The sequence below is a fragment of the Podarcis bocagei genome, assembly GCF_964188305.1.
Source record: "Podarcis bocagei genome assembly, chromosome: 8".
Lineage (NCBI taxonomy): Eukaryota > Metazoa > Chordata > Lepidosauria > Squamata > Lacertidae > Podarcis > Podarcis bocagei.
In genome coordinates, this window is record NC_138133.1 from 56,173,335 (window position 1) to 56,195,586 (window position 22,252).

Sequence of the window (22,252 nt, forward strand, 5' to 3'; positions counted from 1 at the left end):
CCCCACTGCCTGACTTGATTTGGTGTTAGAATGGAATGTTGTTCCCATTCCCATTCCTGGTGGGCATTTATTTGGTTCATTTTTTGCTGTTAAAAGGAGATGGGGCAGGAAGGTCTGGCACAACATTTGACAGATGGGCTAACCTGGACATGGAGAAAGCCCCCAGCTTGAGGAGTTAAGAATCCCGCCCCTTTCCTTCCTGTGTGTCCACTGCACATCAGAAATAGGTGGGGTGGGTGTGCGTCAGGAGAAGCCCCAGAACAGTATGTGGGTGAAGTAGAGGGGGAATCATTCCATCTTGCAAGTGGAATTGCTTGCACATATGGAACGTCTGTAATCGTGCAACATGGAATTCCATCCTCTATTGTCCTCTTCAGAGAATTAAAGGAGATATGGCAGAGCTTTCATTGCCAGTGGTTCTATAACAGTATGGTCTGTTATCAAACAGGTTTTGCAGGTTTTTATATCCTATTTTTTAAAAACCCATCTTAGTGAGAGACGATAATGGGTCAGAAAAATAACAGTGTATCATCTGAATAGCCAGGTATAGAAATGTGTTGTAAAGAAGTAGAAAGAAGACGACCATTTCCCTCCTTAATGTTAGGCAAAAAGCTTGTGTTATTTCCAATTTCAGTGAATGGCTTTTGCTCCAATGTGCTGAGTTGGACCCCACCTAACATATGACTTCCTGTATGGGGAATCTGAGTCATGATCCATATGGGGAAACTCAATGTGGGCCCAATAGCTGTGCAGGAAAGCACTCATATACTTGAACCACTATATTAGTGAACCCAGTTTAAATGGAGTCCTGTGCCACTAGAATGGTTAAGCCAGTCCATTCTAAGACAGAACAAGGATATGGACACAATTATTAATCATAGTTAAAGCTGTGGGAATAGAAACGGGTTGAGAAATATATGCCAGACATCTGATGCATGGCCCAAAGGGAAAGAATGACTTGTTAATAGTGTTCTTGGTCCTAGTGGAGGTATATTTCATTTCTAAATAGAAGATTGGAAAATGTCGGTAATATTACCCTAGTGCTTTTACTGTTGTCATTGAAATATAACAATAATTTAGAGGCCCATATTTTAGGAGCAATTATACTGAAATTTGTTGACATAGGAAGCAAGTGATAGATTCACATATGTCATGGATGCATCTACTTATGCAACTTCCTTTTATGATGTTCAGAATACTCATATAACTAAAGAAAGACATATTTTAACACACGATGTGAACCCATTTGTCAGAAATCCCACAGTGGGCAATCGTTTGTTATAGCAAATACGTACACACAGAGGAGTCTTGTGACACCTTTAAAGTGGAACAGATTGATTGTGATGACATAAGCTTTCATGGATTAAAGCTCACTTCATCAGATGCACATGCAGATCAATCCATTCTTTAATACTGGAAATGTGGCTCCCTTCCTTTGACAAGACAAAGCATTCTACTCAGGCAAGAAAGAGAGGGAGAACACCTTTTGTTACATTTAACTACTATGACTACCTCCCTTGCCACATGGAATACAGTGTTTCACAGCAGGGAGCAGCATCCCCAACACAGACAAAGGAACTTGTGCCCATAGAAAGGGAAGCTCAGTTTTTGGCAGACACAACACTCTTCTGATTCTGTGAACCATATGGTAGTAAAGGAATTGTTCTTTGCTAGCTCAGGTGATTCATCTTTCTATCAATTTATTTATTAGTTTTCTTACCTGCATTTCACCATAAGGTCCCAGGGTGGGTTATAACAATGGAATATACAATTTCAAAAACAAACAAACCCAATTGAAATTAAGAAATGGACCAGAACAACGTACTGTACTTTTCCATGTATAAGACGACCTTTTTTCCGGGGGGGGGGGGATAGTGATAAATTGGGGGTCGTCTTATACATGGTTTAATACAGTAAGTAAGCGAGGGCTGGAGCCAAAGCAGTAGCAGGGAACGTTAGTGAGGAAGCTGCTTGCTCGCTGTTCTCGACTTAGGAAGAGTATGTGGTGAATGCCAGTACGAGGTGAATTATGGCACCAGTTCCATCAGCCAGAGTGGGGGATCGTCGAAAAATAGTTCAGTGAACTTACAAAAGAAGCTCAACAACTGTTTTTGCAAGTTCCCCCCAAAAAAACCTCAACAACTTTCTTAATTTTTAAATTTCTTCATTTTGAGCTCCCCAAAATAGGGTTCATCTAATATATGGGGCCGTGTTGTATACAGAAAAATATGGTATGTTCTGCAAAAGAGGTGCATCCCACAAAACAAAACACACCATCAGTGCAAAGAGGTGTGTCCTCAGCAGGAGGCAACAGCTATGCAATGAAGATGCTAGATGCACCCTCTGTGAGCAGGGAGATCTGCAGGTAGTGGCGCATCACTTGCAAGCATGCTATAGTTGTACACTAGTGCATCTTTATAGGGAGAGCATTCAAGGGTTCCTAAAATTCTTGACGTTTTGATGCTGTACAGAGACATGCGCCTCCCAGACGGGCTTTGAAGTAAAACATTTTTGACAAGAGGGAAACATTCAAACTGAATAAATGATTTCCTTTTCTTTGAAAAATCCAAGTGTCATAGAGTTGTGATTATACAGCTTTTCATTTTGCTATGCTGTTTATGTGCCCCGCCTTCATGATAAAGCTTCCCAAAGACAATAGATCACTGATTATAACTTGTTTTCATTGTGTCACAGCCAGATATTTTAAAGGGGGCTTAAGCGCAAGTTGTTTAGCCATTTCCATCCACTCCGCCGGAGCCCAGATAGAGCACTTATGTTTCCTTTGCGGTGATGCTTGTGCAATTAAGCACTGAGATCTCAACAAGCAGCACTTTTCTAAGGCATGTTCAAAGAAGTAGAAAAGCATGAGTGGCCATTCTGTTCATATATCTATCCTGAGTGTAGTAGTTCGACACTTCTGCCTCATTAGGAAACACTCAGGTTCTTCTTCCTGAAGCAATTGGCGCAATTCCAAGATGAGCTAGCTCCAAGAATGTATCTGTGAGAGCTTCTGCCCTCCTGCTATGGATCCCAAGGGCGTTCAGAGCCCCAGGGGTTCTTGTGCCTTCAGAAAGCATCCAGGGAGCTCTCTTCTCAGATGAGCTTAGAGCCATTCTCATCCCCAGAATCCTTCTTACATCTGATTATTTAAGCTATCTTGCTTCTCCATTCATTCCCATATTACCAGGTATATAAGCAGCCTCTTCCTACCTTTGGTTTTCCCCTTTCCTCCTTGACTCACCATTGGGGCAGCTAGCCCCAGAATTGCTGCCTTTTCCTTTCCTCACACTGTGACCTAAGTTGCTATGGCAAGATGGGCCCATTGCCTAGTCCTTTCCACTCCCACCCTCCTGCTGCTCCTTCTCCATCCTTGCTCCTTCGAGCACCTCCTAAATGTGCCACCCACCACTTTGTCCTCTGGATGGTCTAACACCTCTCCTCCTCTCGTGGGGGGCTGCCCAGTCCAGCCTGTTTGTTTGTTTGCCTCACCACCCACCCACCTACCCACACCTCCCACCTTGGCTGGCATGAGCTGGAAGAGCTTTGGAAATGGTGGTGTAGCTGGCACTTCATAGCCACCTGGCACCCTACCCTTTATTATCAGGCATTACAACAATTGGGTAACTCATCCTCAAGAGTCAAATGCAGCCCTCCAGACATTTTCAAGGCTGCATGCCCTCTGCAGCCACATTCCTCACAGGCCCTGCTTGGCACCCTTCTGGGGTTTTTTGGCTTGGTTGGAAAGTGCCTCTTGTTTCCTTGGATGGGGGATAGAGTGGGGTATGTTTGTATAGGAACTAGCCTATGGTACAAAGGGGAAAAAATAAAGCCATTCTTACCTCTGGTCCCACCCATCACTGACATGTGACCCCAGGAAGGTTGTCCAGAAGAGAATGTGACCTTTGAACTGAAAAAGAATTCATATTATTATCATGCACTATCTTTTCCTCCAATGCTTTTCAGTAAATTATAGCCGCTTTATTAGTTGTGACATAGTTTTTAGAGTTTTAAAGTCGACATCTTTAACATCTTGCCAGCAGTTTTTAAATGTTCGAAGGGTAGTTACATTGGATGGGGAAACTTTTTTCAAATAGCATTTTTACATAATGGAGCAGAGGATTATGGATGAGTGGGGTGGGTTATTGGCATTCCACTGAGGGCAGCATCCTTTCTTATAATTTAGCTAAATTGGTGTGCTTCCTTGATTGGATTCAAGAAGATAAGAAGAAATAAATACATAAAATTATTATTATTATTATTTAATGGGATTTTTTTATTTTTGAATTACCCTGTAGTAAGAGCCCACAGCTAATGGAAATAGAGAATCATTTATGAAAAAATATAACTATATTGATAGTACTTTATGGTTCTTCTGGGACAAATAAACAGGAATAAACTAGCACTTGCTATTTCCTGCTGGCTTTTGTATTTAAAGGGAGAACAGCATTTAGGTAGCTTTGATACATGGGGAAAGCATGACCTGTATCAACATAAAAATATCTTGCTTAATGATGCAGAATTTGAATTGTTTTATAAGCCCACAGAAACAGAAAAACTCATGACTGCATCATTAGGGCGAATATTATTAGTTGTTGAGAGAACATGGCTTAAATAATGCACAAACAAGTGCAAAAAGGGAATATAATATCCCGCAGGTTGGCCTCTATGTTTAGAATGTCTCAATTTAGAATTGGACTGAACTTAAGGGGGAGCTGTTTTTAAATTGACTAAGCAGTCACATTTCACACCTTAGAAAATAGGGAAAATATATAAATTTGAGTACAGGGTTGTCATTATGATAAGAAACTTTATTGAAATGGAGTGCTTTATACATAAGCTAAAACATTTTAGGAAATGTTTACTAAGGCCATATCAGCAATGCCAGCATAGATGGCTCTGAGGAGAAGCCGCCCAAATAAGGAGCTCACCCTTCTGCTTGACCCCATTGTGGGGCTCCTATTATTAATATATACTGTTTTTTCTTCTTTCAGAGATCTTAACATGTGGGACACAACTTGCCCACCCAGAAATATACTTTGATCCTTCTGTGCCTCTTTCGTACGGTGCCACCTCTGAATGCCAGAGATACAACTGCCAGTAGACCCATTGATATGTTTGTCAAACTTTGTAGTTCATCCAACAGAAAATCATCTATTGACTTCAGTGGTATTGATTGTGCAGCTCTTGGAATGCATAGTTAATTCTTTAGATTTAATTAGTTTTGAGACAGTACTAGAGAGAGAATGCCTCCAACAAACAGACAAAGAAGTGATACAGGTAAACCAATATGGGGCCGGAGGGTGGTTTATTACTTCTGACAGTGGTGCGGCAATCTTGGTGTGTCAATAGGCACCTCTGGAATCAAAAGTATATTATGTTGTCAGACTTTGTTGAGTGTACCTGATTCAACCACCCAGACAATTAACAAAAGACCACATACTTTGAGACAGGGAAATGTTGAGACTTCATTGTCAAGTCCTACAGGTGGGAAAAAAATTATCCCATTGCCATTGTGCTGCAATGCGAAATCAAGAAACCAGGAGGTAGCAGCCAGAATGAAGATTGGCTGGGAGAGCAGTGGCAAGGGCAGGGGCCTCAGATTTATACTGTCCTGCTCCTCACAAATCAGCATGTGAGGTCAAGGACAGCAGGTGGCAACTTTTTTGCTGTTCTAGCTGAATCTCAAAGTGGTAGCACTGTGCAGCCAGCTAGACAGAGGCGACTGGAGTTGAACCTCCTCAGCCCAATCCTGACTAAGTCTTCTGCAAGCTGAAAACCTCCCATTTCTTACAATAAATTGCTGTCTTCACTGAGCATAGAGTCTCTCTCTCTCCACACCCCTCCATCCTTATAGATCCCTATTAACAGTCAAGTCATGTCCATTGACCTTCAGAGCACAAAAGATGCTCGTTCCAGTTCTGTGCATCATATGTCATTTGGAAGGAGCAGCACTAAACAAGATCAAAGCAACAGGGATGGGAAGAGGATGTCTTGTCTTCTTGTACCTTAGGATCTATTTCCAATATTCCTTAGGAAAGGAGGACAGGCAGAGTCTAATAAGACTTGTAAAATATACCTTACTGAAATTGTGAAGCAACCTTCTTCCTCTGCTCCTTTCATGATTACAAATAAACAGAATTGGCCCACTTCATTTTTTATAAATTTTCCTTTCTTGCGAAGTCGAAAGGAACCAAATCTCATAGCACACTGGCCAACACAAAATGTGAAACATGCCCAGGGCATTCTGGCATTGACTTTTGATTGGTCCCTGTGTGTAGCTACTTGGGCCAGACCATAGTCTCTCTTCCTTGGGCTAATAAAGTTCTCCACTTGCAAGAAGAACAAGCAACTTGTGGGTCAATCTCATATCCAGAGTCTTATTGTGGTTTCATTATGATATTTCAAACCTCTTTTTTTTTTTTTTTTTGGAAAAGTGACATTTCCTATTAAATACTGACATTTAGAAGTACAAAATGGAACATTTATTTTGAAAAATGTGATAGTTTAGTAAACAAATGACATCATGCCTTTTCCCTTTGTTGCATTTATTTCTGAAAAAATGTTCCAGCCAGCAATATGTGCTAGCGGTGTACCCTTTCCCCTTGTTCTGTAAAGAAATAATGAAAACTTGGCTGTGACTTAATTAAAGCCAGTGATAATGGGCACAACTGACTGAACAGTGTTGCTTTGCCCAGCATCATATAGATAGATAGATAGATAGATAGATAGATAGATAGATAGATAGATAGAGTGAGTGTGTGTCTGTGCTTGAACATCACAAAGACTGACACTCTTCACCACAAGATGAGAAATCCCTGTAATTTCTTCACATAATCACCTGTCCTTATAAACACATTGCTACACACTGAAACAACTAAACCCACATTGAGCCTTTTCACTGAAAACCAACCATACAGTGGACGCTCGGGTTGTGAACGTGATCCGTGCAGGAAGCACGTTCACAACCCGCAGTGTTTGCAACCCGCAGCGGCGCATCTGCGCATGCGCGGGTCACTATTTGCTGCTTCTGCACATGCGCAAGTGCCGAAACCCACAAGTAACCCGTTCCGGTACTACTGGGTTTGGTGTGGTGCCCAACCTGAATGGCGCAACCCGAAGCGTCTGTAACCCAAAGTATGACTGTATTTTTTAATGTGGTTGCAGTCTGTATCAGAGAGGGAGTAAAATTGTTTAGGGGGAATATGCAGAGACACAAGAAGCTAATTTATTACCAAGTCTTGTATACCTGAAGGAGTGTCTTTGCCCCCATTGTTCAGCCCAGACACTGAGATCCAGCTCCAAGGGCCTTCTGGTGGTTCCCTCGCTGCAAGAAGTGAAGCTACAGGAAACCAGGCAGAGGGCCTTCTCGGTGGTCGCGCCCACCCTGTGGAACACCCTCCCATCAGATGTCAAGAAAACTATCTAACTTTTCTAAAAGTCAAATGAAGGCAGCCCTGTATAGGGAAGCTTTTAATGGTTGGTTTTTACTATGCTTAATGAGTTTAACTTGTTGGAAGCCACCCATCATTTTAGTATTGTTGACATTACTGGCAGTGGCTCTCCAAAATTTCAGACTTGGGATGTTTCTCACCCTACCTGGAGACACTGGGGATTGAACTTGGGACTGCTGGTGTACAAAGCAAGTGCTCTTCCAGTGAGCTACAGCCCTTACAGGTAACATCTGTAGTTGGCCATATGTAACAACTCTGGACGGAATTCACCAGTTAGCAGAAGCCCTGTGCAAGGTTGAGGAGAAGACTGAGGTCAGCTGCCAGAGAAGCAATGGCTGAGCTATATTTACTAGATGCTGTGGTGCTCTTGAGGAAGACCACTTGCAGACCATTATGGGACTGTCTTAATGCGCAGGGAGAGGTGACATCTAACTGTAACACATAATCCCTATTAAATTTATTTCTAGTTTGCAGTCAGCTTCTACACATCCCTGGCTTATTTTCCTTATAGGGGAAGCCCAGACTCATCATTACACTGAACAAACTATGTACATGAAAACAAATTTGCTTGACAAATGGCCGCATTTCCGAGAAATATGCTGACATCAAAATGCTTGCATTTTGCATGGAGAATTTTATGTAAATGTATGCTTTCTCATTAAATGCCTAATTCTGGTGTGCTTCTTTCTGGCTGCATGGCTGTGGACCTTGGAGAAATTCCAAGCTGTATGCACTTTATATAATATGCCTTCCAAGGAATTAATATAATTAGTGTAAATACTACTGAAATAAACATAATTTTTCTTCTCTAAGTTCTTGATGGAGAACGAAAAAGGCATACATCTGAATCAATATAGTGATGCTGCATTATTTGAATTGTGACTTCACACTGGCAGTTGCAAGACCCTGTTTGGGTGCATAGGAATCGACTAAGCTTCTGACTGCAGGATCGATACTTGATATCCCTGAGACCTCTCTCAAGTTCTGCCATATTGGGTCAGACTGCCTGAATCTTTTAAGTGCTAACTTCTGCTCACTGCTACTTTGTTTTGCTGAGGTTTCTTGTGAAGTTTTTCTCTCCATATAAATATAAAACAGGTCCGTAGGGAAAAAAATTAAAGAAACACACACAAAAGAGATACATTTGTTTTTGTTGTGCTCAGTTACAGAAACTGAATGCTGAAAATATATTTATTTCAGAGTGACATATAATTTTGTACTTCAAGTTTACTCTGTCTGTTTTAAATTACTTTATGCAAAACTCATTTCAGAGATTGGATAGAGAGTAAAAGTGAAATTATCTTATGTATACATCATTATACTCTACCTTCCACTCCTAATGATAATTTGTAGATGCTTTAGAAAACATTTATTCTAGGGAAAGCGGGGGCGGGGGGAGAGAGAAGTGTATAGCTGGCTATTTCTCATGTTGCAATCTCCCTTGAAGGAAAGAAAAGTAGCAAAATATAAAAATACAATCAAAATAGATACAAAGATGCAGTTGAATTGTACCTGACTTTTGTTTGTAGCTGGATAATGAGGAAAGGCACAAAATCTTCTCTGTGCATGCATGGTTGTAGAAGAGCTAATGGATTTTGAGGTTTTGGAGATGAGGGACTTATAGGTGATTGCTTCTTATGAAGTTGGGAAAGTTTGTAGTTTTCAAATTAAGTAATTAGTGCAGCAAACACAGATGATTTCCTGAGCTGGAAAGTTCCTGATACCTTTTGCATGTCTGCTTATTATGGCTGTCAAACTTTAGATCGGTATCTAAAAGACAGTATTGGGTTTTGAAAGCCTATGGAAAGAACCTATCATAGAATTATTACGGTACACCTCTGCCAGTAATATCTGTATAAGTTGCAGTTTTATATAGCTTTTCTTCATGTCACTTTTATGGGGTAGGCTTCTGTGTCCACATGAAAAGAGTGTGGAAAACAGTGTTATTTAGTCTATTTTATCCTGTGAACCTCCCCGAGACCTGAGGGTATAGGGCAGTATACAAATTTAATAAACAAAACAAAATATAAAATAAAATATTTGCACAGGGTAGGTAGACAGAGAACCATATTTATCAGCTCATTTGACCATTCAGGTTGTAGAAGGGGTCTTCTGTACCTGATCTTCCCCTGCAAAAAAGCAGCCTTTCACCATCGCTATCACAGTGTGGCAGCTTAGCAACATTTAATTTTCCTCCTCCCTTCCATTTTTTATCTTCTCCATCATTCCCTATTCTTCATACCATTTGTCCCTGGTGATGGCCTTAAATGCAATGCATAACATAAGTCAGTGCTTCTCAAACTCTCTGATGTGATGGACTGGCAATTCCTCCCCCTGCCCCAATGTGCCAGGGACTGGTACCGTATTTGGTCCCTGAAGCATCCCACCCAACCTGGATTGGGTGGAGTCAGCAGAGACCAACAGCTGGTGGTCTGTGGATCACCACTTTGTTTTAACGGTGGCGTAAATGAAGGCCAGTGTGCTGGAGGCTCATAATCTTGCAACCAAACTCTCACCCCCAGCATAAAAAAAGCCCTGCTGGATCAGGCCAAAGATGCTCATCTAGCATCCTACGCTCGCAGCGGTCAACCAGAGGCCTATGGGAAGCCCACAAGGAGGACATAAGCACAACAGTATTCTCTCAGCTTGTGGTTCCTAGGAAGTGAGATTCAGAGGCACACAGTCCCCAACTGCAGAGGTAGATCATAGCTATCTCAGTTAGTAGCCACTGATAGCCTTGTCTTCCATGAATTTGTCTAATCCTCTTTGAAAGCCATCCAAGTTGGTGGTCATCATTGCCTCTTGTGGGAGCCAATTTTAGAGTTTAAATATGTGCTGTGTGAAGTAGTTCCTTCTGTCCTTTTGCCTGAATCTTTACTGGAAGGCCCTGAGCTCAAGTACCGTATTTTTCTCTCTATAACACTCACATTTTTTCTCCTAAAAAGTAAGGGGAAATGTCTGTGCGTGTTATTGAGCGAATGTGTGGTCCCTGGAGCCGACTGGCCCGAGTGAGGGCAAAAATCAGATCGCGCGCTGCAGAGAGGAGGCTGCTGCTTTCCTGCATTCTGCCTCAGCGTCTTATTGCCCACCCTCTTCTGTTTTTGGTTGCTTTGTTTACAAAGTTGTAAAAGCTGTTTTCGGTTGCTGTGGTTACAAAGCACAGATCCACATGGATTCTCAGGATTTTTGCATTGGCCTACCCCAAACTCACCGTCAAATCACATGTCTGTAGCCACAGCATGAAGCACCAAAATGATACACCCACTGTTTCATTCAGAATTTTTTTTTCTTGTTTTCCTCCTCTAAAAACTATGTGCGTGTTATGGTCAGGTGCGTGTTATAGAGCGAAAAATACGGTATGATCAGTGGTGTAGGAATGGGGGTGCAGTGGGTGCAGGCTGCCCCTGGTGGCATCACTGAGGGGTGACAAAATGCTGAAAATATGTGTTTTTAAAACAAATTTAAAAATTGGGCTCACAGCACTTTAATAAACAACAACTCCCGCACCCCCCCTTTTGTACGCCACTGGAGCTAGGTGAGGCAGGGGGCACTGCAGCGTGCCTGAGCCATGCGTCTCTCCTGAGGGGGAGGTGGCGGGTGGACTGCCTGCAAGCTCTGTGCTGCTTTTTCGAGCTGTGCGGGGCTTGTGTCTGCCCACCGCCTCAGCCACTCTACAGCTGAGGGGGAGACTGCAGAGAGGCTCCACGCAGCATGCCCTGCCTTGGCTCACCCCGCCCCCATGGGCAGCTCGCCTCACCCCCTGGCTACAGGACACATGTGCCACACCGGGCACCCGAGCGGCTAGCTACACCACTGATTATGGGAGAGAGATAAAAATGTCTCCCTATCCACTTTCTTCACACCATGCAGAAGTCCTACATTGTGTTCTAAAGCTACTAGAATATGGTGGAAAAGCTCCTCCTCACTTGAATGGATTGAGGTTCAGGCCCTCAGGACTGTGACTCAGGCAGGAGCGGTTGTCACCCCTCATCTTTTTATGCAGGCATTCGATTTGGCAGCAGTCCAATTCATTTTACCCTTGCCAAATTAAATTATTCATTGGGCTAAGCCCTTCTCCCCAGGGGTCTTTTCAAAACTGAACACGGGAACCTGTGATCGCCTTAATCCGTCTGGTGGTGACGGCACAAAGGCGTTGCCATGGAAAAATTCCCAACTTCCCATCTCACTCTCCTCCTCCCACTAAATGGCTAAAGAGAAGGAGTTACGAATCGGAGCCCCAGCCCAGAACATCCAGACGGGACCGACAACAGAATAATTAGTTCAGAGGAATGAAAGGACAGCAAAGGCAATTACTGAGAGAGAGGATTTTGCAGCACATATTTTATGCAATAGGAAACTCTAAAATTGATAGGGTTGCCAAGGGACCATAGCCCATCTAGACCATACCCAAGGTGAGACCATCCAAGCATTGAACTGCAGGCACCCAGCGTATCAGTCTCTGTATAGATTTAGCCACCTTATCTGGTTTACAGCATATCACACATAAAAACATGAGCAAACAGTTCCCAGAGGCATCTGCCCCAGAAGTTTATTTGAGTTTGGTGTATTAAATTAGTTGATTGCTTCTCACAACCAGCTGAAGTCCCAAAGCGATTTACAGGACAAGAAATAAAATTAAGGAAGGAAAATATATAACCAAGCATTTGTTAAAGTAGTAAGAATGCAATAGGCATATAGGGACAGTATTGTTGTCGTTTTAATCATCTAAAAAGATAAAAGTATCCACCAAAACCCAACACAAGAATGAACACCAAACAGCCACCATGTCATAGGATTGATTAGGAGGGGTGGGACTTACTTGGACCACCCCAATATTTTATTCAAGTTGGCACCCCTGCTGGGCTGACTTCCTAAAATCAACCTCCAGTTTTCTACTATAAAGATTGCCACACTTTCCCTGCGTTTGGGGGTTCATGTTAGAATGGATATTAGAAGTTGATCTAATGTTCCCTGGCTGAAGATGAATTCCTAGGCACACTTTCCTGGGAGAAAGCGCCATGGAAGTCAACGACCCTTACTTCTGAGTAGGCAGGCATAGGATTGCACTGCTGAGTGACGAAATTTATCTATTTCTGAAACAAAACCACGCCGTCCTACAAAGTATAGGCTGGGCCGAGAGAATGATGAGAGCTACTTTTCACTTTTTCTTGCTCATTCACACTTTTTTTAAATAATGCTATTGCGTTCCGAAGGCGTCGCTTTCCCGGAGCCCTCCGAACACTGTCCAAGACACCTTCCTTCATTCCTTTCTTTTCTCCTCGAGGGTAAAGGGCGGGAGCTCCCCGCCCCTCACGCCCCGCCCCTCACTCTCCCTCCGAGCCAATCAGGCTCTCTTCTTCGCCACGCTGTTCGACTTTCCCGGGGAGAGCCGCGGTGGGCGCGAGCGCTGGCTCGGAGCCTGGGAGGAGCAGCGCGCCAATCACGCCGCTTCCCCGCGCACCTCGGTGTCCGCTTTAGCTCCTCGCACCGCCTGCGAGGCGCGCGAGTCCCGGCAGCGGCTCCTGCCTTTTTCCCTCGGAGACCCTAAACTGGAGAAGCCCCGCCTCGCCGCTTGCTCGACAAGAGCCCCCCTCGAGGAGGCGAGCGCCCCTCGCCGTTTGCCAGCTGCTCGCCGAGGCGCCACAAACCCGCCCTCGGCTCCCCTCACTCCCTGGGCACCTGCTGCCAGCCCTTCCCGCTTCTTCACTCGAGGAACCATTGGCAATTCCCACTCCCACCCCCGCCGCGGGCGCCTCAGTTCCGAAGTCCCATTCATAGGCTGGCTTTCCAGAGGCGCGCGCGCGTCGCCGGCCCCGGCAGCAGCCCCACGCCCACCGCCCCTCAGCTTTCGCCAGCGCCGGATGCTTCGCTCGGCGGCGGCGGCCAGGCTGCCCTCCTGAACGCCTTCGCCGGGGCTGAGACGGAGGGGACGACCGCCGCCTCTTCCTCGCGTTCCTCCTCCTCCTCCTGAGGCGCGAACAAAGGGATTTGGCCGGCGCACGAGGCGAGGGCGGCGAGGGGCTCCGTCCAGATGCGGTGAGCGCGAGGGGCCGCTCGAGCGAGGCGGGAGCGGCGCTGCCGGCCGGCCGGCGTCTCGCCCACTTGCCTTCCACCATGGGCTGCTGCTCGGGGCGCTGCACGCTGATCTTCCTCTGCACGCTGCAGCTGGTGAGTAGCTGCCCTTTGGCGAAGGATCGCGGGGGGCGAGCGGGACCCTCTCGCTCTCGGTGTCTCGCCTCCCTATTCTATCTTCCCACCCACCCAGGTCTGGTATTGATTTCCCCTTAAATCCCGCCCGCCCTGCAGCCCAGATGAGATGGATCCCCCTGCAAGCTGCAGCTGGAGAGCTGATCTGCCTCGCGCTCCGCCAGCAGCCTCAACTCTCCTGCAACTGACCCCGGGAGGCTGGCGAGTCCAGCCTCGCAGCCGCTGTCCTAGGTGTGTGTGGGGCAGCTCCCTTCCCAGCCCCTCCTCCCGCTGGCCTCGCTCTGGCCGGGGAGCTGGGAAGTCCGTCCGGCAGCGCGAACCCTTTCCCAGAAGGTCAATTACAGCTGCCCGCGCTTGGCAGAGTCGCTTGATTCGCCCGTGCATGTCGGAGTTGCCTCGCAGGATCGCCCCCTGGAGCCACACGGCTCTTTAGCAGCTGCCACGGCCTCCCTCCGCCCTCGGCAAGCGATGTGAGGACCAAGGGCCTTTTCATGCCGCGTGGCTCGTAAAGCTTTTCCATCGCCTAGGGAATAACGATTTCTAGAAAAGCCTCTGCGTGTTGCCCATAAGATCAAAGGCAATGGCAGTTCTGGTGCTCATTGCGCTTAGAGTTAGACAGCGTGTATATATTTGCAAGTAGTCAATTCTGTTCGCTACGAAGTATGCTAGGTCCCCCCTCCCCCTTTTTATGTTCATTGGATGATGGTGCTTTCCCATTGTAAAGGAGGACTCCAGGTAATGCTGTCTAATTCCCCACCCATCCCTTTTTTTTGTCTCTTGTGTACCGTTTTTTATTCCTGCACATCCTGCACTTTGAAGGTGGATTTTCATTCTGGCTTCATTTCAAGGCAGTTTGAAGTGTCTGTCTGGCGGGAGGAAGAGATTTCCTCTCTCCCCTGCAGAGTACTTAAATCAGATATTTAAATGTTGCACAGTTCTATGGAAACCTTGTTTGTTCCCATTGTATCAACTTGACAACTGGGTATTAAAACCACTTCATGATCAATGTGAGGTCAAGGTGTTCCGGAAGCACCTGATGGGGGGTACTGCATGCCTTTTGATGGCTTTGTGGCTCAAAGATGAAATCTTACCTCTGCTCACAGCTGAGACATGTTCCTCCCCCTACTGAAGTTGCAATTTGTAACATCATTTAAAGGCTGTTGTCAAAGGGCTGCTTTTGTTTGGGTTTGACACTTGGTTTTCATGTTATCAAGAGTCACTGCTTTGTTTCTTTCAAACAAGATAAAATGAAGAGAGCTTTCTGTGTATTCGGTTGATAGCACCACTGAGATGAATATTTAGCTCTAGGTACACTGTGGCTGCATGGCAAAGGACCTGGTTCATGCTGTATGGTGCATACAGTCTCACCCTTGGTTTGCCCTGACTGTGTGTGTGCACGTCTCTGTGGCATATAACTTCATTTCTACTTGTTGGGTTTCCATTCCTTGTTGAAGCTGATATAACTATTCCAGTGCAAATAGCTGTTGAAAGATTTGACTCTGAACTCAGACTCATTGAGATGGAAAGGGGCTACAGCTCATTGGTAGAGCATCTGTTCTGTATGCAGGAGGTCCCAAGCTCCATTCCTTGAGCGGATAGAGGTGGGAGAGAACCTTGCTTAAAACCCTGAAGACAGTGTCAATGCAGACAGTGCAAAGCTCAATGGACCCAATGCTCTGGCTCCATGTAAGGCAGCTTCCTATGTCCCTAATGGGGCTTACTCCTATGTCAGTTGATAGAATTGCAGCCTAAAAGAGCATGGCTCCTTCCACAGTTTATTGGTCTTTAGTTGCTGTGGAACAATTGTGGATATCTTGTGGTTCAACCTATGACTGGCTGGACTGGATGGGAGTTGGAGTCCAGCAACATCTGGAGGGCTACAGGTTCCCCATCCCTGTTGTAGAACATTGTTTCAGTTCTGTTAACTTGATAGCTTGTGCACACAGTACGGTTTTCCTCTTGATAATAGGCAGGGGCTAACAAGGTTCAAGTGCTTGCTCTGGAATAAATAGGCAGGGTTAAGGAAACAAAAGCAGAGTATTTCATGAGTTTTTGTTGTGGCACAGCATAATGTCCTTGTGGAATAATCACATGGTATGTTTTGATCTAATTTATTTTTTTTTATAAAATTTTTTATTGCGTTTCTTTCCATAGGTTAACAGATTAATTTACATAGCAACATACAAGAAACATTTTTTTTTTTATATATGAAGAAAATTAGAAAAAAGAAGACAAAAGTTAAATATCATCAGATTCACTTTCTTTTGGACCTCCTCGCATCCTCTCAACATTGCTTTCATTATTCTAACCAGTTCAGCAATTTATTATCTTGTTTCACATCTTATTGTACCTTTGAGTTTATTATGTTACCAATTTCAGAAGTTTGTAGTTTGTTTTCAAGACTTTTAATAAACATAATATTTTGTTTCTAATTTATCTCGTTTTTTTTTCATCATTACTTACTTTATCGTTTACTTAAATAATTTGCAGAAGCGTGACGTTTCTTAATCGTGCAAATCTTAACATTCAAACAACTTATAGTATTTTTGCAAATAGTCCTTAAATTTTTTCCAGTCTTCCTCCATTGTTTCTTCGCTCAGATCTCGGATTCTGCCAGTCATTTCTGCCAACTCCATGTAGTCCATCAGCTGCGTCTGCCAGTCCTCCAGTGTGGGTAAATCTGGTGTCTTCCAGAACTTTGCAATAAGGATCCTTGCTGCTGTAGTTGCATACATAAACAAAGTTCTATCCTTCTTTGGCACCTTCCGGTCCACCATGCCCAGAAGAAAGGCCTCTGGTTTCTTAGCAAAGGTATATCTGAATACCTTTTTCAGCTCATTATGTATCATTTCCCAAAAGGCCTTTACTTTCGGGCAGGTCCACCAGAGGTGAAAGAATGTCCCTTCTGCCTCCTTGCATTTCCAACACTTATTATCAGAAAGATGATATATTTTAGCCAACTTGACTGGGGTCATGTACCACCGGTATACCATTTTCATAATGTTCTCTTTCAAGGCACTACATGCCGTGAATTTCATACCGGTGTTCCATAACCTTTCCCAGTCCTCAGACATAATGTTGTGTCCTACATCCTGTGCCCATTTTATCATAGCAGATTTAACTGTCTCATCCTGTGTGTTCCATTTAAGCAGCAAGTCATACATCCTCGAAAGTACCTTAGTCTTTGGTTCTAGTAACTCCGTCTCCAGTTTCGATTTCTCCAACTGAAAACCCACTTTTTTATCCATTTTAAATACCTCTTGAATTTGAGCATAATGTAACCAATCTCGCACCTTATTTTTTAGTTTGTCCTGGCTTTGGAGCTTCCAATTATCTCCAACTCTTTCAATCAGTTCCCAATATTTTGGCCAGTAGGCCTCCATATTGGGCCTTTTTTTAGAAATCTTGGCTTCCACTGGTGATAACCACCTCGGGGTCTTGCTTTCTAATAAGTCCTTGTACTTCATCCAGACGGCAAAAATTGATTTTCTGACAATATGGTTTCTAAACAGTTTGTGAACCTTCGCCTTGTCATACCACAAGTATGCATGCCAACCATACACATTATCAAACCCTTCCAGATCTAGGACATCGGTGTTTTCCAACAAAAACCAATCCTTCAACCAGCAGAAGGCTGCAGCTTCGTAGTACAACCTTAAATCCGGCAGGGCAAACCCCCCTCTTTCTTTTGAGTCAGTTAGTATTTTAAATTTTATTCGGGGCTTTTTGCCCTGCCAGACAAACTTAGAGATATCCTTCTGCCATTTTCCAAAACATTCCATTCTGTCCACGACCTGAAGGGTTTGAAATAAGAATAACATTTTTGGCAAAACACACATCTTTATAGCTGCGATTCGGCCTGACAAGGTAAGTTTCAATCTTGACCAAATATCCAAGTCTTTTTTAATTTCCAACCAACATTTTTCATAATTATCTTTAAAAAGGTTTAAATTTTTAGTGGACAAGGATACCCCCAGGTATTTCACTTTTTTAACCACACTTAGCTCTGTCTCTTTCTGGAACCCTTCTATCTCTGTAGGTGTCAAATTTTTGACCAAAACCTTAGTTTTTTGTTTGTTTAGCTTAAATCCCGCCACCCGACCAAACTCCAAGATAAGTTCCAAAACTCTTTTTGTACTAGATTCTGGCTCCTGTACTGTCAAGACTAAGTCATCTGCGAAAGCTTTCAGTTTGTATTGTTTCGCTCCGACCACTATACCCTGCACCAACTGGTCCTCCCTGATCATATTCAGATCTAATTTTTAAGAAGTTCTATTGAATATTGTTTTGTATTGATTCTGTTTAACTGCTTGTATATATGTATTATCATATTAAACAGTATAAAAATATACAGATAAATTACAGAAATTGATTGGTGATAACTGTGCTTTCCCTAAATGGCTCCTGTTGGTTGTACTTGTACTAGGTGGTGTATTTATCTCTGATTAGTATTAATTTTCCAGTGGCGGCTGGAGCTGTTTCAAGAGAGGCAGTAGGAGAGTATGGCATAACTGTAGCTGACATCTGAAGTGCCCTGGATGTTGTCATAAAATGGAATGAATTATACAGCAGTGTTAGAAACCCAGATGCACAAGCTAGGGGACAAATGGCACCTTAAGCCTTGGTTACAGTTGCTATAACAGAATGCCTGTTCCCCAGGGGTTGGACTAGATGACCCTTGGAATCCCTTCCAATGCAACAAAATCATCAACAATGTAGATGAAGAAGATTCTATATAAAAAGTCCACAGTTTTATGTGACTATTAGAAACAAAAATATGTAGACATCACCTGAGCATTCAGGCAGTTTGCCATTCTTTGTAAACACGGAATTGCCAATTGTGTATTGGGCAAGTGTGCCATATGGCTGTGTGCAACTCACAGCTCCATGGGTAATGTCTATTTCAAAAATGATATACACATGTATAGACTTTTCTATTGTCTGGAATGGAAATCCCTTCAAACCAGTTTTAAGTAGTACAATTGCTCTCCTATTGAGAACTCTGTACTTAGACTGAATCATACTAAGCTACAGATAAGTATTCAGTGTTCAATGTAAGGACAAGAAGAATATAATTTCTAATGTGATAACCAACTTTATTTCAGCATGATTCTGTTGCTCCAGTTCTACATCTCCCTCCTTTTGATTTTAACAAGTCCCAACTCTATAATTTTCCTTTTAAGTTATGCTGAGAATGGGAAAACAATGTCTCCATTCACATGTAGTAGTAAAATTTCCTTGCTGCTTTCATATCTATTATCTTCACATTATAGGCATATGTGGGTGGAAGGTGTATCCAAGCTGTTGGAAGTGAATGCAAATGGAGTGGTAAATTCTCTAAACTAGAGCTCCTCAAATTATGGTCCACAGAGACTACAGTGGTACCTCTGGTTACGTACTTAATTCATTCTGGAGGTCCGTTCTTAACATGAAACTGTTCTTAACCTGAAGCACCACTTTAGCTAATGGGGCCTCCCGCTGCCGCCACGCCACTGGAGCACGATTTCTGTTCTCACCCTGAAGCAAAGTTCTTAACCTGAGGTACTATTTCTGGGTTAGCGGAGTCTGTAACCTGAAGCGTATGTAACCCGAGGTACCACTGTACTGGTCTGCAGGAAAGTTGCAGAGCTGTTAATAATATGTGTACTTGGCCCTGTATTACTTTAATATTTAGTGACAATGGAGATCAAGGCTCTTTTGACAGGACTGGATTTATCAAACAGGCTAACAAGAACTTGAACTAGGGCCTGTGACTTTCATAATACAATGCTGGCGCAGTCTAATATTTTTCTCATTAAAAATTACCATTTGAAGAGGCATTTCTCAGTAGTCTGGGATAGGACTGACGGTTTTCATAATATTGCACTTTTTAAATGTAAGTGTTGGTGCTGAATAAAAAGAAGTTTATTAAGTGGTCTGTCAAGACCCCCAACAATTTTCAAGTAGGGATGGGAATTGAGATCAGCTGCTCCAAACCTTCATTTCTCCAACTGTGTAGTGGTTTTTGAGACTGTGTATAGGTATAGGTACAAATGAGAACTGTTACAGTCTTTTAGGGCATAATTTTAAAAGTCACTTTGCTACTTCAAAGACAATATTAATCTAGATGTTTGTGTTTGGTAACAGAATGTAAAAAACCAACCACAACAGTTGTTTTCATATCAGCCCAAATGTCAACATCCATTTGTGTAATTTGGAAGAGGGCAGATCAGAAATCAAGAATTGGAGGTGAAGTGGCAAATCTCAGTCATGACTAAGGACTACTGCCTTGGGCCATTTGTAAGCTATATAATATAATGTATAGTTAATACTAGAATTCCTAGCACATGTCAGCTTCGTGTGTCCCACAGAGGCTGTATCCGCAGATTGCCCAATTTCACCTTGCCACCTGCTCCCCACCCCAGTCTGCCAAAGCATCTGTTTCCTGGGCTGAAGGCAGTGTGGCTCCCATGGGAAGTGAGGCACACAAGAGTGACACACACTCTCTCCTTGTTGTGTCTTCTCATCACAGTTTCGCTCCCTTTAGCCCACCATGCAGCTGCTTGGTGGGCTATGGAGATCTTGATTGTCAGTGCCAGTCATCTGGGAAGGGGGGTGTGCGCGAAGGGATTGCCCTCTATTGTGTGCAAGCACACGAGCCCACCACAGGCCTTGAGCCAGAATGGTTGTCTGCCTCTGACCTAGCACCTTCTTTTGCCTTCAGCTAATTATTTGGTACATACAACAGCTGGGTATGATTTCCCCTGCATTTGCTCAGTGCAGGGTTGCTGTATCTTTTTGCTCTTCCTCTCTCTTCTATCTGAAAAGTCCAGTTCAATACATGCAAATGCACTGAAAAAGAAAAATGTTGATGACAACTTACAAAAAGTAGGCACTTGTGAATTAAGCATATTTCCTTGTCAAATAAAGCTCAGTTCAAATAACTCTTGGAGGCAACATTTCTCTTAACATAATTACAAAGTGTTATTTGGATAAATGTTTTAACACCAATATTCCTTTACTTCTGTAGGGTAGAAAGCAAAAGCAAATCTGCCTGAGTACCTATCCTTTGCTAAGATTCAGCTAGTAGCCATCCTCTTTCTTTTCAAGCTGGAGTTAATATTCCCCCTCATCTGTCCCATCTCCCCGCCCCCCCCCCCGGCATATGGTTTAGACACATAGCAGACCTATGCACACAATGGGACTACTTCTAAGTAGACATGCATAGTTATGCTTTCAGTTAAAATTGGGCCCACTTGAGGGAAACTGACTGTTCCAGGAATGTGGCAAATGTAACCTCTGAACAGACACATCCATATATATGACAGGAATTTCTTCAATTGCAATAGCTTAAAATTGATGGAAATCACTGCTTTGTCACTCTAGCTGTATCAGTGGATGAGTTAATTTAGACTTTACATTCCCTTCATGATTTCAGGCTTGTATATGCCCAAAGATGGTTCCTGGTGTGTTGTGCAGAGTAAATTGCTATAGTCAACTTTCTGTGTTGCAAATTGCTGTTGGAATCATACCTTTGGACCAGGGTGTCTTCAAGTGCAAATGGGTGTCTGGTGGAGGTTATCTGGAGAACTGATTCAAATTTCAGGCTTGTACTTCCAGCAGAGAAGGAGGCCAACCTGTATTCCAGTTGAGAAGCTTTAGACTGCAGGTGGGAATTTGTGTGACTTAAATGTTCTCCACGCTAAAGAAATAGATATACAGAGTCCTCTACATTGAAAGCAAGATGCCAGGGAGAAGAGCTTTCTTCTTGACTTCTAGATTCTAAGACTTATTGTATGGAGGAGCTTTTACACATGAGATCCACCTACCAAAGGTGCTGGCTCCAGGGGGTTGAAGGTGCTGTAGACCCCCTCAGTGTTGTTGTTTTTTGAGGGGGGCAGGCTCTCCCATTGCTGGAGCCAGGCATGGTTGGGTCCCCTCAATGTGCTTCAGAAGATGGCACCTTTGTCAGCCTAAAAAAGCTCAGATGAGAAATAGGAATTACTCCTGTGTTGTATGTAAGAACTAGATCATATTCTTGTTAATTTACATCTGAGTTGCAGAAAAGTGTATATATTGTAGTGCTGCATTTACAAAAAGTAACCTCTCTTTGCTTCTTTTTCAAATAATTTTTGCCACTGAATAATTCACTCCATTGAGGTAATCTTTCTTTACAGTGTACATTAAATGTATTATTTATATTCATAAATTCAGACGCAGCTGTGAATATCTAGGAGATATGGCTGTACTCCCCTGTAACAAAAATTTAAATAATTACATTTTTTAAAAAAATGCAAAGGGCTTCAAGGAAATGTAAGGAGAGTTAATTGAAGATGTTTGACTTCACTGTCTTGGGAACCTAGAAACAAAATCTGGGTTTAAAACTTTTTATTTTGCCTCCATTCATATATATTATAATGTCTGATTAGAAAACAATAAATATCATCTGACTAAACCATGTGATGTTGGAAGTTCTAGGTCAGTTGATGGTAGATTGTCCATTCCCTGCCTCCCTCCTGTGAAGGGGGTGAAATGTCATGTCTTTGTGTTGCCAGGGTAAGCTGTTGTTCATGACAGAAGGGCAGAGGGTAGCTTAGAGCTGCTGTTTTCAGCAT

The 22,252-nt window shown here is 43.3% G+C and overlaps 1 protein-coding gene across 2 annotated transcripts in view; it reads left to right on the forward strand.

Annotated features, from left to right (window-relative positions):
- The first annotated feature begins 12,881 nt into the window (after positions 1-12,881).
- The window catches only part of NKAIN3 (sodium/potassium transporting ATPase interacting 3), a 206,270-nt gene continuing 196,899 nt past the window's right edge, over positions 12,882-22,252 (forward strand). The window contains exon 1 of one of the 2 annotated variants that reach the window (XM_081205253.1): positions 12,882-13,619. In XM_081205253.1, coding sequence (XP_081061379.1) covers positions 13,566-13,619 — 54 coding nt within the window. In that variant the 5' untranslated portion in view covers positions 12,882-13,565. The remainder of the gene's footprint in view (positions 13,620-22,252) is intronic. The other variant, XM_081205254.1, reaches the window with a different exon arrangement.